At 40.2% G+C, this 24,300-nt stretch overlaps 1 protein-coding gene and 1 long non-coding RNA gene across 5 annotated transcripts in view; one reads left to right on the top strand and one right to left on the bottom strand.

Moving 5' to 3' along the window:
* The window catches only part of LOC123574429 (uncharacterized), a 113,348-nt gene extending 106,105 nt beyond the window's left edge, over window positions 1-7,243 (bottom strand). The window contains exon 1 of the long non-coding RNA XR_010588065.2: window positions 6,871-7,243. This is a non-coding gene — a long non-coding RNA (uncharacterized lncRNA). The remainder of the gene's footprint in view (window positions 1-6,870) is intronic.
* The window catches only part of MYO5A (myosin VA), a 219,196-nt gene that overhangs the window by 122,445 nt on the left and 72,451 nt on the right, over window positions 1-24,300 (top strand). For all 4 annotated transcript variants that reach the window (XM_005559591.5, XM_005559593.5, XM_045395478.3 and 1 more), the window contains exons 12-18: window positions 9,247-9,387; window positions 11,532-11,657; window positions 13,002-13,085; window positions 16,592-16,753; window positions 17,719-17,816; window positions 21,025-21,111; window positions 21,200-21,308. In XM_005559591.5, coding sequence (XP_005559648.3) covers window positions 9,247-9,387; window positions 11,532-11,657; window positions 13,002-13,085; window positions 16,592-16,753; window positions 17,719-17,816; window positions 21,025-21,111; window positions 21,200-21,308 — 807 coding nt within the window. The remainder of the gene's footprint in view (window positions 1-9,246; window positions 9,388-11,531; window positions 11,658-13,001; window positions 13,086-16,591; window positions 16,754-17,718; window positions 17,817-21,024; window positions 21,112-21,199; window positions 21,309-24,300) is intronic.

Here is a 24,300-nt window from a genome sequence, read left to right as displayed (position 1 = left end):
TGGAATATGTAAAGTGTCCATCATGTGCCAGGCACAGTTCTAAGTGCAAGAGTGGGAGTGATTCTTAGTGTTGATGAAAGAAAATATTAAAATGAGACACCCATAGGAATTAGAAGATAGAGCTGAAGGGCAGGAAAGACACCCTTAATAAATCCTCATCTTGTAAAGAGAGAGGTCAAGTGGTATGGTTTGTAGTTGATGCACAAAAACCAGATGTTTAAAGACATTGCAAGTTACAAATTTGGTAAAAAACAAAAGAGGATCTAAAAATATTAATATGGGGAGAATAGTGGAAGAGTGGGATGGAGGTAGTGTATGTGAATTTAGCCTCTTTTGTGTCATAACGAAATCAGTAGATGTTTCATAGTGATAAATCAGAAGGTAGCTGATAAGCACATTCTTTAGAAATATGTAGGTAAATATCAGAAGAAATAGCTAAGGGAATTAAAAATGGTTGCCTCCAGGGAGCGAGACTGGGGTTGGGGAGAGATGGGACAAGGAGTTGCAGCTTGCCATTATAAAACCTTTTAGACTGTTTGATTACATGTTCCATATACTATGATAAAAACTTGAACCATCTTTGTTTAGCAAATTAAGCTTCTTACCACAGTGAAATAACGTAGAAGTGATCTTAAAACCTTAGGCCTATGACCGTTTCCATAATAAGATGACTACTAATATGATTTTCATCTCTGCATAAAAAAATTAATAAAAACCTACCAGAAACTAAACTGAGCATTACCGTTTCTCAAGGTGTTTCTGAGTTTCTTAATACTTAGTTAATGCCACAGTCTTCCACTCTTTCCGATTGTTTCCACACAGAGTGACTGGAATGGAAGGAAGCAATGCCAGCCTCTTTAGGAACTGGCTAGTTTGTCTGTTTTTCAGGGGCCTCCTGTCTGCATGTGTGTTTTGGTCTCTTGCGTCTCCTCCTCTTTCCTGCTTTCTGTCTCTATCCACCTGTTTTTCCTTCTCTCTTCACATACCCCCTTAACATTCTGCATCTTTGATTCTCTCTGCACAACTGCTCTGCCCCCTCTTCCTATCCTATGGCAGGTTCTTTCCTTCTAGTCTGTATACATCTTCTCCACCTCAAGCTCTCTACTTTCTCACTCACTTTAAACTTCCCGTGAACCCAGCAGTGGTTGGAATGCTCTTCTCATCCTCTTAACTCGCTTATCTCCCACTCATTTTGGCTTCTTTCAGCTTCAACTCCCATTACTCATTGCCTAATTATTTTCTTGTTTCGCAGTTCAAATACCTGAGAGAGAGAATCTGATTAACACTGTTGAGTTTTTCATCAGAGGTCTCTAGCAGGAGACTGCCCTCACGTACCCACACTGGTTTAGTCAGCTGTGACTAGGAACGTGGGGTCTCACAGTATAAAGAACTTGACTGCATAGGGCTGTTACCCGATCTGGGGATGTAGTTGGGGGCAGTCAGCATGAGAAACCCCGTGACTGGCATGCTTAGTGTTTGAAGGCATTACTATATTGACCAAGAATCTCTTGCCATATTGAACTACATGCCCGTATTCTTTGACAATTGAGCATCCAAAATTTTAAAGACCCCAGGAGCTTTTCCAAACAAGACATGGAGATGTGTGTGGGAAATAATGCTCTATTTAATATCTAGAGCAGTGTTTCTGTTGTCAATATTGAGACTGCATATAAATTAATGAAATTTTTAAAAACAGAGCGCATTGTTTTGGAAGATACTCGTACCATCAGTCAGGGTGTCCTGCTGACATATGGTGCCCTATTTGCCTTCTCATTAATCAGAAGAACAGAAGAAATTTGCTTTCTTATTGTAGCAGGATGAGCCACAGACAAAACCTCTCAGACCCCGAGTTGTAGAAGGAAGGGCTTTATTCAGCTGGGAGCATCAGCAAGCTACTGCCTTAAAATCCGAGCTCCCCTAGTGCACAATTTCTGTCCCTTTTAAGGGCTCACAACACTAAAGATTTCATGTGAAAAGGTGATTGATTTGAGCAAGCAGCGGGTACGTGACAGGGACTGCATGCACTGCTGGTCAGAGTGAAACAGAACAGGGCAGGGAGTTTCACAATGTTCTTCTATACAATGTCAGGAACATCGGTTTCTAAGTCATGAGTTGATTTGTAACTACTGGGTTTAGGCCAGGCAGGCCCAGGCCTGGTTTTGGGCCTGGCGCCGGGCTGCCTGTCTTTGGTTTTACTTCCTTGTTTTTTTCTTAAAACAGGTACTGAGTATAAAATAATATAAAACAATATGAGAGGGTCTCTCTCTTTCCTCATTCCCCCCTTTTGAGACTCTCACTTTTTATTAGTGGGAGTTCTCACTCTTATTTTTGCTACTTACGTCTTTTTGTGCAATAGATTGATAGTGATTTATATAGTGCACTTGTGCTGAAGCATTTTGGTGAACTAAGGTAGCGATGAAGATTTTTTAATCATTTGAAGAACTACAAGTAGCAAACAAGGGAGCAGTAAGCAGGTTTTTATTACTATTATAACTTTTATTATAAGAGTTTTAAATTCTCTTAGTGCTGGGAACTAATTTTTAAGCATGGTTCTCGGATTAAGTCCGTGCCACGCTTGCACAGGTACATGTGCCAGTTTTGTCATATTTTAAACTATGTCTTTAATTACTTGCCTTTGGTTATCTATGTGTAGACAGTAATTAGTAAGGTTAAATTTCTTATAGACCCTTTTTTAGTTGCTAGCAAGTAGTCAAGAGCCAGTCTATTTTGATAGCATTTTTTTATCTGAGTTTTTTGTTTTTTGCCGGGCCAGAATAGTCAAGGCTTGACTGGTTTTATTAGTGATGGTTTTTAAAACAGCTTGCAACCGTATGATTCAGTTGAGCGTGTAAATGGAGGTCCAGTGTTCCCATGAGCCGTCTTGTGTCTAAGAGGCAGGCCTATAGTATTATATAATTTTTTAGGAGGTCATTTATCATCTTTTTAATTACCTATGGCTATGCTTCGTTTTCCGTGGGAAGCATAAGCAGGGAAGCCCAGAAGTTCACCTGTTTTTATGGGCAGTAAGAAGAAAGATGGTTTAATAGTGCCAATAACACAAGTACCTGTCTACTGGTCAGGCAGCTTAGCGTAGGCTCTATGTCTACATATCTAGTATAACCCGGTGGGGGCAGTCTAGTCCTGGTGGAATTCTGGGTGGTACTGTTTTTGCAGTACTATTATACAGCTTTTGCCTAAGACAACTAAGCTGCCTTACAGAATTAGTGAATCTTTTTCCTTTTCTAGCTATGCAGTACTGTCTAATAATTGAGACTTTTAGAACCTAAAAATTGTCAGGGTGGTTCTTTTGGGCCGGGAATTCATCAGGAACTGGGTCTGTAGGAACTAATTCTTGGGCTTCCTATGGCCATTGATCTCCTGTTACGGTTCCTCCACAAGCATAACATGAAGTGACTTTTAGAGACTGGGCTACATATTCGGCTAATTGCAAAAACAAATTTTTAGTTTTTTCCTGGAATCTCTGGTGCTGGCACATTTAGTTCATCATAGAAAGTCTGAAATACTGGTTCTGGAGAGTGTCTTTGAACCTCACCTTTTATTAGGATGCTTACGCTAGGATCTAGTTCTTTTTCATCAATGCCTAATGTTAAGTATTTTTTAAATTTCATTTTAGGTCTGAGGAGTTTGTAATTACCAATTCTAAAGGGTTGCAGCTCCCACTCGTGCAGGAGGGGCTGACTTTTTCTTTTTAGAGCCAAACAGGATCTTTTTAATTTTTATTTTAAGTAGCCTAAATGACACAAGACCAGTATTGACACATTTCACATAAATATGATTCTTGACAGATATACTTATTTTCTGTTGTGTAACTTTTTTCTCAATCTAGAGAACTGCATCCCAATCTATGCTGCTTACTGTTAATAGTGGCACATGCATCAAATTTTAAGGTTACATTTTTGGGGACCCCTCTTTCTTCTGTCCTAGCTATTACTTTACTTGTGTCACTTAGAAAAGGATCAGTCCTTAGTCTTATTTTAAAAACTGTGATCATGGGAGGCTTAAAATGAGTCATAACACGCCTCAGGTTGGTTATTTTCTGGGCTACATACCTTGGATAAAATAGCATTATATAAAGTTTCTTTTAGAGTCCTGATACACTTATAATAACCATAAAATAATAGGACTGTAGCAATCTTTTGTCCTACCTCAGTGACTTGATATATATATATATATATATATATATATATATATATATATATACTGGGAACAGCCCTCAGTCTGAGGAAGGTCAGTTGAAGTCCTTACTGTACAAGTCTAAATTTTAAGGAAAATGAGTCCTGTGATGAGTTTCCTCATGGTTCAGCCATGCGTGGACCAGTCAGCTTCCGGGTGTGACTGGAGCAGGGCTTGTTTTTTCAGAGTCACTTTGCAGGGGCTGGCGAAGCTGCTCCCATCCACGTACAGCTCCCAGTCTACTGATGTTTAAGGATGGTGTCGGAGGTTGGGCCCAGTAGAATAAACTGAGTCCAGTACTTTTACACAATTATGTTTAACTGGGCTCTCTGATACCAGGAGCAAGGTGGCGGGGTTTAGGGTGTTGTAAACTTCAGTGGTTATGTGGGGATTTTTACAGAGTAAGCTTTGGTATCGAGTTAGTCTAACATTTATTAGCTAATGGTGTCCTTTGGTATTTATTAAAATTACCACAGCATGGGGGGACTTTATGTTTAGGTTTTGCCTAAGAGTTAGCTTATCTGCTTCTTGTGCTAACAGGGCCGTTGCTGCCAGGGCCCTTGGACATGGGGGCCAGGCTTTGGAAACCCCGTTTAGTTGTTTTGAGAGATGAGCCACTGGCCTTGGTCAGGGCCCTACAGTCTGGGTGAAAACTCCAACTGCCATTTTTTTTTTTTTTGACATATAGAGTGTAAAGAGTTTTCTCAGGTCAGGTAGCCTCAGGGCTGGGGCTGACGTGAGTTTCTTTTTAACTCATGAAAAGCTCATTGTTGTTGGTGGTAACAGATGTAGTTTATCTAATCTACATTTTTATTGACTGTCATTTACCAAAATATAGACTTAAATCCTGTAATTGTTTGATTTCAAGCTTTAAATTGATTTGGTATTCCTTGCGGGGCTCTAATTGCATCTAAATAGATGTGAGAGTTGAAAGACCTATAAGGGGCTTCTCTCGCTTTACCACGGCTTATTATTATTTTTTCTTCCTCTGGTTGATGAAATGCATGGGTGAAAGGGATAGCCAAATGGACTAAAGCACAAGTGCCACTCTAGTTATTTGGCAGAGTGCCCAGTAAAGGTCCACCACAATACCACCCCACATCTGCTTGGGGATGAACAAAGGCTCTTGATAAGCTCTTGAAAATTCTTAAGCTCACTGCATCCCTTCAGGTCTCCAAGGAATGCTAAGTCTCCTCTCTGCCATGAGAGACACAAAGTGAACTTAGTGGTGGGAGACGGAAGCTAGATGGCCCTCGGGGGCTGACCCGCAGGGACTTCAGGATATAGCAGAGAGAACTTGGCATGACTTATTACTCTAGGCTGTAGAATTCTGGAAAAGAGCTACAATGCAGCCCACACCTGGTCGACTGGAGGACCACCTCAGTGGAAGGGGGACAGTCAGGGCCTCTGGCCTGCCATGTGCACAAGCATAACAATTGCTTTTGTTTAACGTGCAGATGGAATATTTCATCCATTCCAACCAGACATTTGCATCCTGGTATGCTGTCTTAATTGCCAAAGTTTGTTTTAAGTCTTTAACTTCTATGATCTTCTAGTAAAATGAACATTTCCTTTAGCACCTATTTTTATTAGTTTTTGGACTAAAAAAAAAAGCTAAACACCATTTTATATTTAATAATGCTTTTTGTATGATTTTTATACCGGATAAGCTAAATTTTACCTTTATATTAGTGTGTTATTAATTTTAACAAAACCTTATAGACATATTTATCTAATTTTTCATGTTTCACCATAAGGTAAGACTTTATAGACTCTTTTTAACCTTTTACAGTTTTTGTTAAAGAGCAGGTTGATGTTTTAAGAAAAATCTGTTGCATTTTTACTTTAATGTCCAGTTTACAGACAAACTGGATGATGCCTTTTTAACTTTAGCTATGATGTTTACACACAAAATTTTCTTTACAATTAAGGTTTTAAAACTTGCCTAACCTTTCAAAACAATAATTTTTTTGACCTTTTAATGTAGGGTAAAAATCCACATTCTTATGCCTCTTTATAATTTTTTTGCTAAAGGTATAGTTTACCTTTTTTTATATACCTTGCACATAAACTGGTTTTTTTTTCAGTAGTATTCAGGAGGCCTTATTACTTTTAAATTATATAACTTTTTTGCATAAAATTTTTTTTATAACTTTTCTTTTTTTACGTCTTTTGCAGACAATTTTTTTTGACATGTCTCAACTTTCTGACTTATTACAAACTTTTTTTTTTAATAACCAGTTAATTTATTTCAGGACAAGAATTTACCATATAACATTCTTTTTATATAAATTCTGCTCCCCCCCCACTTTTTTTTCCTTTCTGAAAATTTTTCAACATAGTTCTTAGTGGGGTGGGCTTATTTTGCGCCTGACCCATGTTTTCGCAAGACAAAATACTACACTCACACCACACACACTCACCACAAAACAAAGAACAGGTAAAGAGGGCACACACACACGCTTTTATTGTTTATACTAAACCAAAATCAGAACACCACAAAATTCAAAATCTGAGTACCAAGAAATTTAATCCAAGTCAAAACCAAAACCAAAGTATCCAGCAATTCAAGTCAAGTCAAAACCAGAACAAAAGTGCCGATACAGGTACACTGTGGGTGATCAGGCCACGCTTCCACTCAAATGGAGTGGGGCAAGTTCCAAAGACTAGTCTTACCAAGTTTCAGATGACCGGACTCCAAGTGCCAGTTCCTTCCCGGTGTTCAGCCACTGTGTTAATCCTCTGTGGGGGCCTGCTACGCGCTGCTCTGATGAGGTGTTCCACCGGGACAATTGCCTACTCAGGAGCGGTCTTTGGATTGCGTCACTCAGGCTGGCCAGAGTCCCCCGCAGGGATGCTCCACAGGGCAGGCCTAAGCCGTCTAAGAGGCTGCCTCGGCTGTCCGTCAGTTACCTCGCTTCCCGGTCAGGGAACCAAGAAATGTAGCAGGACAAGCCGCAGACAAAACCTCTCAGACACTGAGTTGTAGAAGGAAGGGCTTTATTCAGCTGGGAGCATCAGCAAGCTACTGCCTTAAAATCCGAGCTCCCCGAGTGCACAATTTCTGTCCCTTTTAAGGGCTCACAACATTAAAGATTTCATGTGAAAAGGTCATGATTGATTTGAGCAAGCAGGGGATACGTGACAGGGGCTGCATGTACCGGTGGTCAGAGTGAAACAGAACAGGGCAGGGAGTTTCACAATGTTCTATACAATGTCAGGAACATCGGTTTCTAAGTCATGAGTTGATTTGTAACTACTGGGTTTAGGCCAGGCAGGCCCAGGCCTGGTTCTGGGCCTGGCGCCGGGCTGCCTGTCTTTGGTTTTACTTCCTTGTTTTTTTCTTAAAACAGGTACTGAGTATAAAACAATATGAGAGGGTCTCTCTCTTTCCTCATTATTAGCATGACATAAATATTCTTATGGATGACTGTTTTTTGTTAAAGCTTATAATAGTTCGTTAGACTGTAAACACTGCAAATGAGGCCAGGCGTGGTGGCTCATGCCTGTAATCCCAACACTTTGGGAGGCAGAGGCGGGCGGATCACGAGGTCAGGATATTGAGACCATCCTGGCTAACACGGTGAAACCCCGTCTCTACTAAAAATACAAAAATTTATACAGGCGTGATGGCACGCGCCTGTGGTCTCAGCTACTCGGGAGGCTGAGACAGGAGGATCGCTTGAACCCGGGAGGTAAAAGTTGCAGTGAGCCGAGATTGTGCCACTGTACTCCAGCCTTGGTGACAGAGCAAGACTCTGTCTCAAAAAAAAAAAAAAAAAGTGCAAATGAGCCAAGAGTAGCATTACAATAAGTACAGAATAAAGTGGGAAAGTTCCAGACACATGAGGAGAGTATTCATTGGAGATCTTGTGGCATGTAAGTTTCACAGGGTGTGGGGTCCTAGAAAATATGGGTTGTTTCGTCGTCATCACAAAAGTCTTTTCTTCCCACAAAAATAGCAAGATTTGTGAAAGAACCAAAGGAGACCAAAGAGATAAGTAAAGGAAGGCAGAAACTCCCTAAGAATGAGTAACAGTCATTAGCATCTGTAGAGACTAGAAGTGGTGGTGTCAGCTGCATTGGCTGGGCAGTGGCTGGGCAGCAGCCTGAGACAGGAGCTGTGGCAGTGGTTGGATTGCCCTTCCCACCCAGCCTAGCTTCGCTCCTATTCATCTTTAGAGACTAGATCACACAGCCCTCCTCAGGGAAGCCTGCCCTGACCAGCCTGTGTCCAAACTAGATGAGGACTCTTGCTCTTATAGCTCATATTATTTTCCTTTGTAATATTACTATAGCTTGTGATTATATTCCTTATGGTTATTTGGTTTCTGTCTGCTTCTCCCACTTATCTCCAAGCTCCATGAGGGCAGCATCCACGTCTGTGTTGTTAACCATGTGCAGTGACTGGCACATAGTAGACAGTTAATACATATTTTTGTGTGAATGGAGATGAGAAGCAATGGTGAGGACAGTGGCTGAAGCCAGAAAAGTGAGTCATAGACTCCATGACTATCAAAGATAATCAGGGCAGTCACGAGAAAGGCCAATTATTAACTAATTCTGAGCCACGTGAACTTCAGCACCACAGTCCCTTAGGAGAAGTACTTTGTTATGCTGAAAGCATTGCCCAGCGTGGTTCAGTAGCCTGGAGGGCATCAACATAGTTGTTAAATGCCAGCCAAGGCATTCCTGTGTCCCATGTTGTTAGCAGCATGGTACGATAACTGAAGAAGCCAAAAATACATAGTGTGGCTTTGAAAATATACGTAATCAAAAGATCACAAAGATTGCTACATTGATCAGCTATTTAAAATACCTAGATTTACTTGTTCACCAAGAATCCTACGTAGCTGAGGTTTTCCTGTTGTTTTATTTGCTTTCTCTGTGTGTAAATCATGCTTCTCCCATGAGGTTGTTGTTGTTGAAAGCCATAGATTATCTCAAATTATGTTGGTGTCATCTTAGTGTTTTATATAAACATTGTTTCTTGACTACATTCTTTGTTACAATGATCCAGTAATGACTGCTTTTTTTTCTTTTTCATTTCAGCATGTCTTCAAATTGGAGCAAGAAGAATATATGAAGGAACAAATTCCATGGACACTCATAGATTTTTATGATAATCAGCCTTGTATTAATCTTATAGAATCAAAACTAGGCATTCTAGATTTACTGGATGAGGAATGCAAGGTAAGTATGATTTCCTGGGGTACTTGGTTTATCAAAATAGATGTATCAAGGTCAGAAGGTAAGGGGTTCAAGGAGAGATTCATTAGTATATCATGGAATGCCATTGTGGTGACAAGTAGGGAAAATGCTTTCATTCCGAAGGGACACTAGACCCCAAGAGTTCTAATTACAGGTGAAAATAGGAGAATTTCCCTCCTCTTTTCAGCCGATTCTAAATTGCATGAAAAATTGACACTAGATACTACCAATTTTAGCCACTTTTGTTATTAATTTGTTTATGTTTAGTACTTTTTGTTCGGCGATAGAATTTATTTAAAGAAATGCAAGAAACTGTGCAGAAGATATTTTGAATAATAGTTCTAAATAGTTATAATTGTAAAACTAACTAGTTGTTCCATATTACTGACATATTTGAAAGGGATGGAGTTGTATCTTTAATATTTAAAGGTGCAGCATGTTGGAAAAAAGTATTAGATCCCCAGCTTTACCACTGAGTGATCTTAGGCAAACCTATTCTTTCTCTTTATTTCTCTTTAGTTTATATGCAGTAAGTTACAGTTTAGCATAGGTGTACCCTCCTAAGCACCCAGACTTCCTACAACATTAAGGATGCATGTAACGAAAAGGTTCTCAGCCTCACTTGAGATTTAAAAAAATGCAAACCAAAGCAAAAATGGTACACCACTCTTTACCCATCCAGTAGGCAAATTTAGACTTGATAACTTTCATTTGATAATACTAAATGAATATTGCATATATACTCATGATGAAAAGCACGAATTCATTCAACATACTTTATAGGACATTTGACAACATTTATCATAATTTTAACTACATACCCTTGACCCAGGAATGGAACTGCTGGGAATTCCACCTTTGATTACACTTTCAAAAGTATCCAAGGTATATACATGTAAGAAGAAAACTGTGGCAGTTGTCATAATAATAACAAAAAAATCAGTAACAACCTAGTAGCCATAAATAATGCAGAGAATGCTATTGTTGCAAAGCTGAAAACAATGCAAGGAGTGTGTAAAATTACCCTATTCACATACATGCCTTCAAGGAGACTTAAGAAGGCCAGGCATGGTGGGCTCACATCTGTAATCCCAGCACTTTCAGAGGCTGAGTGGGTAGATATTTGAGTTCAGGAGTTTGAGACCAGCCTGGGCAATATGGTGAAACCCCGTCTACAAAATAATACAAAAAATTAGCTGGGCATGGTGGTGTGCACCTGTAGTCCCAGCTACTTGGGAGGCTGAGGCAGGATAATTCCTTGAACCTGGGAGGAGGATGTTGCAGTGAGCAGAGATCACACCATTGCACTCCAGCCTGGGCAACAAAAGTGAAATTCCGTCTCAAAAAAAAAAGACCTTCCCATGAAATATCAGGGCTATTATATATGTTTTCAAAATTCTTTTAAACAGAAAGACAAACATTACATGTTCTCATCTATTTGTGGGATCTAAAAATTAAAGCAATTGAACCCATGACTGTAAAGAATAGAAAGATGGTTACCAGAGGCTGGGAAGGGTAGCAGGAAGATGGGGGATGGCTAATAGATACAAAAAAAATTGGAATGAGTAAGTCCTAGTATTTGATAATTTAATTATACATTTAAGAATAAGAATATAATTGGATTGTTTATAACACAAAAGATGAATGCTTGAGGGGATGGATGCCCAATTTTCCATGATGTGATTATGGAATCAGCCACCACGCCTGGCTAAGTTTTTGTATTTTTAGTAGAGATGGGGGTTTCACCATTCTGGTCAGGCTGGTCTCAAACTCCAGACCTCAGGTGATCCACCCACCTTGCTGAGATTACAGGCTTGAGCCACCACGCCCGGCCAGCTTTTGTTGTTTAAAAAACAACAACAACAAATTTGTTTCATGATTTTTCTTATAGGCAGATTGAACTGCCCCAAGATTGGGCTGGGTTGCCCATGAGAAGGTCTGAGTCATGGTATTCATTAGTAATTGGTTGTTGGCCTCTAACAATGAAATGTGGAAGGAATGAACTCCTAAACTGAATTGTAAAAGTTCTTAGGTAAAGCCAAAAAAAAGATCTTTTGACAGCTGATGCATTAGAAGAATCACAGTATTTACCTTGTTTTCTTTCTTCCTTTTTCCCATGAATATAGATGCCTAAAGGCACAGATGACACCTGGGCCCAAAAATTGTACAACACACATTTGAACAAATGTACACTCTTTGAAAAGCCTCGTCTGTCAAACAAAGCTTTCATCATCCAACATTTTGCTGACAAAGTAAGGAAGCTTTATATCATTTTTTCTTTTTGAATTCTTAAATGTGGAAAAAAGTCCAATAGTCAGGAGTATCTTTTTTTTTCCTTTTGCTGATGTTTGCATTCTTCAGGGCTCAAGGGACAGCAATCTTTAGTGTTGACATGTTGGTTTTCTCTTCCTTTAACCTACATTGAGTTATTTGTGAAATAAGTATGGGTCTATAATTCTGAAATCGAGGAAACTCTGTAAACTAAGTTGTTTTTTTTTTTTTATAACTCATTTAGCTAAACCTGATCTCTGATCTGAATTAACATCAGATTATTTATAGTCTGTCTTTATCACAGTTAGGCTGGATATTTACATATTTCACAGTAGAAATATGAATATGTTTTGTTACAGATCATTGCCTTCCATTTTGCTGGAAATATGAAAAAATGGTGCATGTACATACTACATCTTAAATGCCTGAAAAATTCCAAGTCCTAAAGCATAGCTTTATCTCAAGGGTTTCAGAATAGCAATTGTGGACCTTTGTCACCCTCTGCAATTGATTCACTGGGTCCCTTCTAATAAGGCATACTGTCTTACTGCTTCACAAGTTCTATAGTGTACTTAGCAAATCACAAGCAATGAGAGTAATTTATATTTCAAGGAGATTGTGGTGTAGGCCTTGGGGTAAGTTTCACAGGGTCTCCTTTAGGCATTGAGGACTTTCTAAGTCTGCCCTAATTCCATCTAGAAGCCTTGAGATGACCCTAGGGCCACCTAAAGGTTTTATCTTGCAAGCTTTGACCCTCTTGAGTGGCAGACAACTGAAGTTGCTGGATTTTTGGAAAAGAAATAGTCCCTTCTCAAGTCGTCCCATTTTACCAAATCATACAATATTTCCCCAGCCTTCACCTTCATCCATCAGCAGCTTTTCACCTCTGTCCCCATCAGACCCTCATTTGTTCCTTCTGATTCTCTCTCCTGTTGTAATCTCTTCTAAGAGGAAACACCCCTGCTTGATGGTGACCTAGGTTGGAAGGAGATACAAGGAGTCAGCCTTGGAAGAGCTCTCTGGCCAGCATGGGAGAAGAGGATCTGCTTATGAATCTGCTCACCCACTAACTGAGAGGATCTTTTAGATCACAGTTACTCAGCAGTACCACTGTTTCCTAGAAAAAACAATATTTGAGGAGTTTTATTCTAGAGTTAACATGCTTCTTACCAGGAATGGCCCTGGTTTCTTAGAAAAGACTGATAATACCGATTTGCTGAGAGCTGATCGTATAGCCTGAGACTAATAAATATTCTTGTTATTGATGATTATAATATCTATTCAAAAGTTTTATCAGTTAAGGAGATTTTTCCATGTGTTTTCAGGTGGAATACCAGTGTGAAGGATTTCTCGAAAAGAATAAAGACACCGTTTTTGAAGAACAAATTAAAGTTCTTAAATCAAGCAAGGTAACTATAGATAGGCTTACTCTAATCCAGGAGGTATTCAAAGCATTAGATTTTTAACAATAAAAATTATTTTTTAACAAAAATCAGTTTCACTTTTTAATTTACCAAATATATAAGACTTAGTATGTTAGTCAAAGTTATTTTAGCTGCATGTCAGGTCCTGTTCTAAATGTATTAAAAATGCTAACTCATCTAACGACTCTCATTTTATGGATGAGGCACCTGAGACACAGAGACTTCATGGCTAGTGAGTTTTCAAGCCGAATTAAAATCCAGGCTGTCTTGCTGAGTCTGTGCTTTTAACTCCTGTGCAATGTTTCTTTCAGTTTTGTGTGAAATTATTGCCTCCACAGTGGTTCTAGACTCTGTTGTGCCTTGGTGAGAGGCCATGAGAGAAAACAGTCTTTCTGCCCTGTCAGTTTGAAGGGAGGTGCTAGAAACATGGCCTGACACACTCCATCAAGATGGAGACTGATCTCTGGATCATCACTGAGTGCAGTTCCAGGTGTGGCCCAAAGCACTTTGAAGTTATTTTTCTTAGGCATAGGTACTAGAGACACTGCTTTCTAGAGGGAAGAGAATGTTCTAGATGGTAAGAGCTATGATGGCTACATTGTATTGATGATTAGGTTGATCCCCTCCTCCATCCCTTGACCTTCCATCTGGAAAGAATGGGGAGGGGAGCATGGCTCATGTTCATCCCACAGAGAGCAGAGCAGGAAGCCAGTTACTTAGATCAGCAAAATGAATATTCAGGTATTCAGCTAAAAATAAAAAATTTTCATGTGAATTCTTCTAGATTACTGACTGGCAGTCTTTGTTTTTCTATTTTATTCTAAGAGAATCCTTTTAACTTCAGTGGAATAGTATATGAATATTTTGACTTGTTTTTAGAATAAAAACCTTTACTATCTATTATTTTGATAATATAAAGATTACATAAAGACCAAATCCCAGTTTTAACCTTCAGAAAATAATAAGGTGAGACCAGGTGTGGTAGCTCATGCCTGTAATCCCAGCACTTTGGGAGGCTGAGGCAGGCAGGCTGCTTGAGCCCAGGAGTTTAAGATCAGCCTGAGCAACATGGCAAAACCCCATCTCTACAAAAAAATACAAAAATTAACTGGGCATGGTGGTGCATGGCTGTAGTTTCAGCTACTTGGGAAGCTGAGTGGGAGAATCACTTGAGCCTGGGAGGTTGAGACTGCAGTGAGCCGTAATTGTGCCACTGTACTCCAGCCTGGGAGACAGCGAGACTCTGTCTCCAAAAAAAAAAGGTTGAAGTGTCTAACAGTCACTGGGCATTAATTGTTTATAGTTTTATAGGATTGATATGTAAGAGAAAATTCCCACAATGCCAGTCTCTTTAAGTATTACTCAGTTAAAGATCTTTATTGATTTGATTTATAAATAATGATAAAATTCTAGTTTTATTACTTTGTCAAAGTAGTTTAGCTGAAACAGAACATTCACAGGTTTTCATCTGATTCTTGTTGTTGTTGTTGTTTTGAGACAGTGTCTCACTGTCACCCAGGCTGGAGGGCAGTGATGTGATGATCACAGGACTCACTGCAGCCTCGACCTCCCCGGCTCAGGTGATCCTTCCACATCAGCCTCCCAAGTAGCTGGGACTACAGGTGCACGCCACCATGCCTGGCTAAGTTTTTGTCGAGACGGGGTTTCACCATGTTGTCCAGGCTGGTCTTGAACTCCTGGTCTTAAGGGAACTACCCACCTCGGCCTCCCAAAGTGCCTGGATTACAGGCATGAGCCACCGCACCTGGCCAGGTTCTCATTCTTGAGGCATCCTTGATCAGTTGTCTTTATTCTGATTTAGTTTTCTAATTGGCTTTTGAGTCCTTAGTCGTCATAAAGTGGGTATGCATTCTGACAAATCATTTGCAATGACCACCAGTCTGTGTAACATTGTTGCCATTGAAGTGGGGACAGTGTGTGACTTACCTAACATAGCTTGGAGGCTTCCTCTGCTCCTGGTCTTTGCTGAAACCCAATCTAGGGGTATAAACTTCATAATTTCACTGCACCTGATAGAAGCCAGTATCACATAGTGTAAATGTGTTCTCTTGAAAGTACTAATTTTAGAAGATTAATATCTGTGTTATGTGTTTTGAGTAGAATTATTTTTGTGGTAATACAATGTAGAGTATGTTTGTGTATTTATGTGTTTTGTCTTTTTTTCCCTGCAGCCTCTAGCTTACAACTTGAAAAGGAATTAAAAAAAAAAAAAATATATATATATATATATATATGGAATTATAAACTTATCAGAAGGTGCCTTATTTGATATTTTTCTACCATAAAGAAATCTTCCATTGCCACATCTAATATCAGGAAGCATATAAATAAATTGCAACTTGACTAAATACCACTAAATTTCAGTTCTACCAAGTACCATTAAAATGAGTTTTAACCCTCTACTTTTTGTATAGCTGATTAATAAGGGGAAGCACAGTTCATCTACTGAGTTTATGCCTCAGATCTCTCATCTATAAAATAGAATCATGATAGCATCTAATTTATGGAATTGTTATGAAGATTAAATGGGTTGTATTAAGGTTAATAGATAAATAATTGTAGTTGCAAATATAGCTTGACTAATTAGAAGAACTGGTTTTATTTATATGGGATGTGGCACTGTTGTAAAGGTATGTATATATCAAGATGTTCCTTTGGATTCGTTTGAAGTCTCTTTTTTTCCATAAAATTTCTCCCAACCGTATTGACTAGTATCATCTACCTACTTACTGAGTACCAGATCTTATAATAGTCTTTCACGTTGCTAACCTGATAGAACACAAAATTGATTACAGGAATTATTTGTTGAAGTTATAAATCCCTCGAAAACAAATATCAAATGTATAGGATATGGGTAGGGTTTTAAACTTTTTTTTCTGTAACCCAAATTATCTTCCAAAAATTATTCATAACTTTTAAAACCTTCTAATATTGTAGAATTTGTTTATGACCCTTTCCTGCTGAGATTTTCGGTGATGTTTTTGAGTTAGTGCTCAGCACTTAAGTTAGTAGGCAGGCAAATAAAGCAGGTGAGTAAACACTTGATAAATAACATGCAAACTTGGACTAGTGTTTTTCTCCACCTGATGCTAAAACAGTTTGTGGAAATGAAGTAATAAGGCTTTCAATTACTATTTTTCCCATAAAATAATTATAATTCAAGCCCATTAATATGTTTAAATTTGTCATTTTCTGTGGATTAGGTTTTCAAGTCCGGTTGCAGTAGTTCTGACTTTGCTTTCCCCCAGACACGGTTGTAGAATTATTGCATTTTTCCATGTTATTTTTTTATAGCTTTTACCTCACCTTCCTCTCATATTCTTGGCTCTTACCATAGATAGTGACTCTTTCTGTATTGTGACTCTGACAGTGATTACTTAAGGAAAGGAATCTCTGTAATATTTATTTTGTGAAGGTTTATGTTCAAGTTTGGTTTAGAATGTAATTTCGTTATACTGTTTCTGACTTAGTTTAAGATGCTACCAGAACTATTTCAAGATGATGAGAAGGCCATCAGTCCAACCTCAGCCACCTCCTCAGGGCGCACACCCCTTACACGCATTCCTGCAAAGCCCACCAAAGGCAGACCAGGCCAGATGGCCAAAGAGCACAAGAAAACAGTGGGGCATCAGGTGAGTTCAGGGAGCTGCTGCCAGGCTCCTTCCTTTCTGGCTCATCTGAAACCTCAGATCTTCCCTCTTCAGCCTCCCAGGTGGGATCCTCAGTTGAGGAGAGCCTAGAGCTTTCACTGTGATATCACACGACACTGTCCACTAAAACTCTTCTCCACCCAGTTTTAGACCTGTGACTGCATAAGCCTTTCCCTGAATAATTTTCTCTACAGTTTAATTCTTCTAGTGCATGTCATCTCTCTCAGACCACCCCATCTTTGCTTAGTTTTCTGTTTGTTTTATCTCTGTATTTGTATGCTGCCTCAGTCAGCTCCTGCAGAACAGGGCCCTCACTTTTCTTTGATGTCTTATGTTCTCTGAGAGTGGGAAATGTTACATACATGCTTAGTGCCTGAACAGGGAGTAGGGCTTTGAATGGAGGCTGAGCGCTTCTCAGCTTGCTGTCCTGTGCATGTGACCCTGTGCCTGGTGTATATAGGAACAGGGCCTGACCCAGGTCCACAGCCTCCAGTCCTGATCCTAGGTCCCTAATTTTAACTCCTCTCTGCCTATCCTTTGTCATTCTCTCACTCATTACCTATACTCTTTTAAGTCATCTGCTACGTTTTCCAGTATCTTCCATCAAAATTCCCACTTTATGTGATTAAATGGCCTTAAAGCAAGGTTATATTGTTAGTTACATATGACAGCTCATAACAGATTTCTGTAGCTTCCTGTGGGGAAAAGGAGTGGGAGTATAGGAATCCATATTTAGTAGAGGAAGCATGAAAATGGTAGAATTTAGGCAAATTTTAACCAAAAGCCCTAGCATTCTTGTTTTGTGGCAGCTCCTCTTCTGAAGGGTCAAGTTTATAAGTGGCAGAGTTATCTCCATTAGTGTCATAGGAAGAGAATTTCCCATGGTTTTACCTCATCTTTGACTTTGGACAAATCTTTGATACCCGCTTCTGCCCTTTTTCATGCAGTTCAGAAACTCCCTGCACCTGCTTATGGAGACACTCAATGCCACTACCCCTCACTATGTGCGCTGTATCAAGCCTAATGACTTCAAGTTCCCATTCACGTAAGTATTTCTGAACTACCCAATGAAAAAGTACATATCTTGTAAGAAGTGCCAAACCAACCAAGCAAACCAATATTTTCCTTACATTTTTATAAGGAAAAAAATACTTGGGTAAGTCTTCATGTCTTGTAGAGGGAAACCATTAGTCAGTAGATTATTTTTTCAGTTTTTTCCCTTTTGAGAATGTGAGAATAAATTATCAGCCTTCTGAAGATTTGAAAAGTTGAGGTCAACCAAGCATTCTGGTTCTGTTTTCTGTTTTGAATTTTCTTCAATTGATCTCTCTGGGATTTTTGTTGATTTGGGCATTAGGTGGAACCAGCACTGGCTAGGACAAGGCTGTTTGGCAAATGCTTACCTGCTGCTTCTCCACTGTTGAAATCATCAGAGGGTGTCTGTTTTTACCAGCACCTCCTCCTGCTTCAGATACCATGCATGAAGGGAGAATCAATCTTTCTGGAGATTTGTTTTTACAAAACAGAAATATTTTTCTAATTTTATGTATTTATTTATTTATTTTGAGATAGAGTTTCGCTCTTCTTGCCCTGGCTGGAGTACAATAGTGTGATCTCGGCTTACCACAACCTCTGCCTCCCAGGTTCAAGCAAGTCTCCTGCCTCAGCCTCCCGAGTAGCTGAGATTACAGGCATGCACCACCACGCCCAGCTAATTTTGTATTTTTAATGGAGATGGAGTTTTATCATCTTGGCCAGGCTGGTCTTGAACTCCTGACTTCATGATCTGCCCCCTCGGCCTCCCAAAGTGCTGGGATTACAGGCGTGAGCCACCATGCCCAGCCTATTTTTCTAATTTTAAAAGTAATACATGTACATTGTAAAGACAGTTTTCAGGAAATACAGAATAGTATAAAAATAAATGAAAAAGCATCCATCAACTGGGTGCAGTGGCTCACACTTGTAATCCCAGCACTTGGGGAGGCCAAGGTAGGTGGATCACTTGAGGTCAGGAGTTCAAAACCAGCCTGGCCAACATGGTGAAATCCTGTCTCTACTAAAAGTACAAAAATTAGCTGGGCGTGATGGCAGGCGCCTCTAATCCCAGCTACTTGGGAGGCTGAGGTAGGAGAATCGCTTGAACCCAGGAGGCAGAGGTTGCAGTGAGCCAAGATTACACCACTGCACTCTATCTAGCCTGGGGGAAAAGAGCGAGACTTCATCTCAAAAAAAAAAAAAGAGAAAAAGAAAAAGCATCCATCATACCCAGGGAGATAACTGGTATTAACTGTCATACATTGTTCTTGATTAACCACCTTCCCTTCCCTCCATGCTCCGTGTGTGTGTGTATGTGTGTCTGTGTGTGTGTGAGAGAGAGACACACACACACACACAAAAGGAGGGGCCTTGTGCTATGATTGCTGTTTAGTCTTTATTTTTAATAGATTGTGAACACTTTCCCTTTTGGTAAATAAAAATCACATAATCATAATGACTACAGGGTATCCTATTGTATAGACATAGTATCATTTATTTAAATTAGTTCCTACTGATGGCCATTTAAGTTGTTCCAACAATGCTATAATAAACATCCTGTGCCAAACATTTTTGTGTATTTGTCTGATTATCTCATTGGAATAATGTGATTCTAGAACTGGAATTTATAGGTCAAAGACCAGGCACACTTAAAAAGGTTGTAATAGCTCCTACCCCCCACCCCCTCCACAGTGTATGAGTGTGCTTTTCCCTACCCCCATGCCAGTCCTGCTGTCTGGAGATTCTGCCTTAGACTGGAGGGCAGTTCTGAAGGACTGCTGTCTTTCTCTCTGCTTCATCACCAAGAAGTCCTTCATGGAAGAAGTGGGAAGCAGGAAGAAGCTGCTATACTTGGGCCTCTGTCCTGGACAGCCCTCAGGACCATGACCTTTTATCAACCAACCTCATCTTCCACCACCAACAGAACACCTGAGAAGATAGCACAGGGGAGGCCTAGATGGATCACTCAGAGCTTAACTATGGAAGTCACAGGAGCAATCATTTGGCCAAAGGGAAACCTTAATACTTCCTCTTCAGTGCCAGTTTAGCTTGAGGATGCCATTTGCCTAGAGTGAAATAAATACAAAATGTAATACAAAATAAAAATCTTGTTCATTGATGTGGACACGAGGTTTAGAACAGTAGTAATTTTTAAAAAAATATAACTGAATGAGGCATATCTAATTTGTGCTTCCTGTTAGAGAAATCTCCAGGGTTGACCAGTCTTTATTCCAGGGGAGCTCTGTATACTGATCTAATGACTTCTGAGAGCTTCTTGTCAGGCCATGCCATGAAATGGGTATGGGCAAAGTACAAAGGAGCGTTGTGTTGTTGTTGCTGCTGCTGTTGTTTTTTAGACGGAGTCTCGCTGTGTCGCCCAGGCTGGAATGCAATGGCGGGGCCTCGGCTCACTGCAACCTCCGCCTCCCAGGTTCAAGTGATTCTCCTGCCTCAGCCTCTGGAGTAGCTGGGATTACAGGCGCCCGCCACCATGCCTGGCTAATTTTTGTATTTTTCGTAGAGACAGGGTTTCACCATGTTGGCTAGGCTGGTCTCAAACTGTTGACCTCATGATCCGCCCACCTCAGCCTCCTAAAGTGCTGGGATTACAGGCGTGAGCCACTGCACCTGGCCATGTTGTGTTGTTTTAAATGTGCTTAGTGGACTTTCTTGTTGTTGTTGTTGTTGTTGTTGAGACAAAGTCTCACTCTATCGCCCAGACTGGAGTGCAGTGGCGCGATCTTGGCTCACTGCAACCTCCACCTCCCGAGTTCAAGTGATTCTCCAGCCTCAGCCTCCTGAGTAGCTGGGATTACAGGTGTGTGCCACCATGCTCGACTAATATTTCTGTTTTTAGTAGAGACGGGGTTTCTCCATGTTGGCCAGGCTGTTCTCAAACTCCTGACCTCAGGTAATCTACCCTCCTGGGTCTCCCAAAATTCTGGGATTACAGATGTGAGCCACCACACCCAGCAAACTCTTATAAGAGTTTGTGTTATGAGTTGCAGGTAATGGTTACAGTTATTTTTACTGCTTATTGTCTCCTCCCCATTCTCTCATAGTTTTCCATTTTGATCACTGCTCCAACTTCTGAATGCTTTCTTTTCTGATTTATCCATTTTGCTCTTACAAAAGAATTTACACCCTGACTGAGGAGAGTAATTTGTGGCCACCAGCCAGGTTCTTTGTGGATTAATGGCTTTAATTTTTATGTATAGGTTTGATGAGAAGAGGGCAGTGCAGCAACTAAGAGCTTGCGGTGTCCTGGAAACCATCCGAATCAGTGCGGCTGGTTTCCCCTCACGGTGAGCCTGGCATTTTTCAGATGTAAGGGGTCCTAATGGGAGAAGATCCTAGTTCTTTAAGTAAACTCAGATGGTTTTCTTTTAATAGGTGGACTTACCAGGAATTTTTCAGCCGCTACCGTGTCCTAATGAAGCAGAAAGATGTGCTGAGTGACAGAAAGCAAACATGCAAGAATGTGTTAGAGAAACTGATACTGGTAAGAAAGATTTCACTTACGGTCATCTGAGCAGAAGGCCTTGTGGTTCTGACCTTGGAGAGCCCCAGGAACTTTTGTATAAAATGTTCCTAGTCCAGATCATTTCAGGGTGGGATCCGAGAGGGGCACGCTACTGTGTTTAGGATGCTGAAACTAGTGAGGATGATGGTCCACTGTCAGGAGGCAGAGCTGTGAGGCCTGGACCCACACTTGAGACACATTCTTCTTAGACAGTTTGATTATTATTAATAAAAATGTACCTAGTACTTACTTCTAGAAGACACCAGGCCAAATGCTGTGTGATTAAGAAAAAATAAGTCTTGTTCTCAGGTAATATAGTCTTACTTGGAAAGTAATACTTTTTGAAGACAAGTATAATATTTAACCATAGTGTCTATATCAAATGCTGAATGAGTGGAACAAGAAATCGGGATGACAAAGCGACATCTAGCTATGGGAAGGAGAGATTTCATGAAAGAGGTGTGTTTTAAGTCAGACCCTGAGAATGGGTAAGGTTATGCAAAAATGGAAGGAGAATATTATAAGAGGGAGTAAAAAGCAAGGTAAGCATAGGGTTTGCTGAGAAAACAGTTTTTTGCAGTGTGAGATTTGTGTATGGGACAGTAGAGAAATGGTTAGGAAATGTAGGTTGGTGTTACAGAGAGTCTTGCAGGCCAGGCTAAAGAGTTCTGCAACTTTATTGTGACCTGGAATGCTTGTTAAAATACAGATTTCTGGGCCCCGCCATCAAAATTTCTGATTCGGTAGGTCTGAGGTGGGCGCAAGAATTTGCATTTCCCGGGTGATACTGATGCTGTCTGAGGACTACATTTTGAGAACTACTGATCTTGGTCTTAGAGAATTAAAGATTCATGAAAAGTTTTTAAAAAAATATTTTCACTTGGTTAACACTAGCCTAGATGGAGTACCTCACTTTGAGCTAATTGATCATAATTACTAGCTGTGAACTAAATGTAATGCCCCTTTGTTGTTAATAATATTTTTTCCTTGAAAGAGCTAAGTTCACTTCCTCAATAATGCTTTTTCTTTTTAAACTGGGGCTTTTTGAGTTTGCACCAATTCCCTTTTTTTTTTTTTTTTTTTTTTTTTTTTTTTTTTTTTTTTTTTGAGACAGAGTCTTGCTCTTTCACCCAGGGTGGAGTACAGTGGCATGATCTCGGCTCACTGCAATCTCCACCTCCTGGATTCAAGCCATTCTCCTGCCTCAGCCTCCCCAGTAGCTGGGATTATAGGTGTGCACCACCACACCCAGCTAATTTTTATATTTTTAGTAGAAACAGGATTTTACCATGTTGGCCAGGCTGGTCTCAAACTCCTGACCTCGTGATCTGCCTGCCTCAGTCTCCCAAAGTGCTGAGATTACAGGTGTGAGCCACTGTGCACAGCCTGCCCAATCCCCTTCTAACCTGTGTTCAGGTGGGAATGTAGAGCAGAAAGTAGGAACAGGCCTATGCCTGGTCCCCTCACCCAGGCCACTTCAGGCCTGATCAGGGCTTTGCGGGAATTTAGGCAGAGGAGGCTGAAAGATGGAGGCAGGATTGGTGTGAGGTGTGAAGCAGGTCGGCGGTAAGGACCGCTTTTCTAGCTAGGGTTCCTATGTAAACTTTATTGATTTAAATTGAAATAATTTTAGATTTTTTAGGTATATGTGGATGTTTCTGATTTTTTGGTTTCATGTATAAGACATGACAAGATATCTACTTATAGGGAAAAATGGTTTTCTCTGTTTTCCCTTAGAATTTCAGATCACATGGCCGAGCATGGTGGCTCATGCCCTTAATCCCAGCACTTTGGGAGGCCGAGGCGGGTGGACTGCTTGAGGCCCAGAGTTCATGGCCACCCTGGCCAACATGGTGAAACCCTGTCTCCACTAAAAATATAAGAATTAGCTGGACGTGGTGGTGCTCACCTGTAATCCCAGCTACTCAGGAGGGTGAGGCAGGAGTATTGCTTGAACCCAGAAGGCGGAGGCTGCAGTGAGCCGAGATCACAGCACTGTAGTCCAGCTTGGGAGACAGAGTGAGACTCGTCTCAAAAAAAAAAAAAAAAAAAAAAAGAAAGAATTTCAGATCACAGTGATGATTCTTATACATAAATTCCATTCTTTAATGCAAGAATGGTTAATGATTTGTATACTTCTAGATAAGGTGAATCACAATGTAATATAAATGGTTATATTTTTGTAAAAGGAGTTTAAAAGGATTTTTTTTTCTTTTTGAGACGGATTCTTGCTTTGTTGCCAGGCTGGAGTGTAGTGGTGCGATCTTGGCTCACTGCAACCTCCACCTCCTGGGTTCAAGCGATTCCCCTGCCTCAGCCTCCCAAGTAGCTGGGAATACAGGTGCCCGCCAGCATGCCCAGCTAATTTTTTGTATTTTAGTAGCCAGGGTTTCACTATGTTGGCCAGGATGTTCTCGATCTCCTGACCTCGTGATCCACCCGCCTTGACCTCCCAAAGTGCTAGGATTACACACGTGAGCCACTACGCCTGGCCAATTTGTAGGATTTTAAACATATTAATGGGGTTTTATTAGTTTGTTTTCAGATATTATTGATAAAGCCAAGAGATAACTGTTTAGAAATGTAACTCAATATGAATACCCAAGAATTTTGGTTTTTGGTTTTTGAATTTTATTTCATATGCATTTCTTCCTGCCTTATTCTTCACACTGGTGTTTTTGTCCCTTCAGCTTCTCATGGAATATACAGCCCGATGTAATCCTTACAACCTGGGTCAGTCAGAGAGAGTCAACATCTCCATTTCCTTGAGATGTTTAAAACACAAACAAGCAAATAATAACTGCCTATAACCCACAACCAAGTTTTGGGCCTCAGATAATAATTCCAGGTAGAATAATTCTGGAAAATAACTCTTAAACTGCAGTTTTTCTTAAAATCCCTTCTATTTGCTCAACTTGCATAGGATTAAAAATCTGGCTCCATTAGTTAATTGTGATGTAGCCCAAGTTTT

Source organism: Macaca fascicularis, chromosome 7 (genome assembly GCF_037993035.2).
Source record: "Macaca fascicularis isolate 582-1 chromosome 7, T2T-MFA8v1.1".
Taxonomy (NCBI): domain Eukaryota; kingdom Metazoa; phylum Chordata; class Mammalia; order Primates; family Cercopithecidae; genus Macaca; species Macaca fascicularis.
This window is presented reverse-complemented; position numbering and strand designations above follow the sequence as displayed.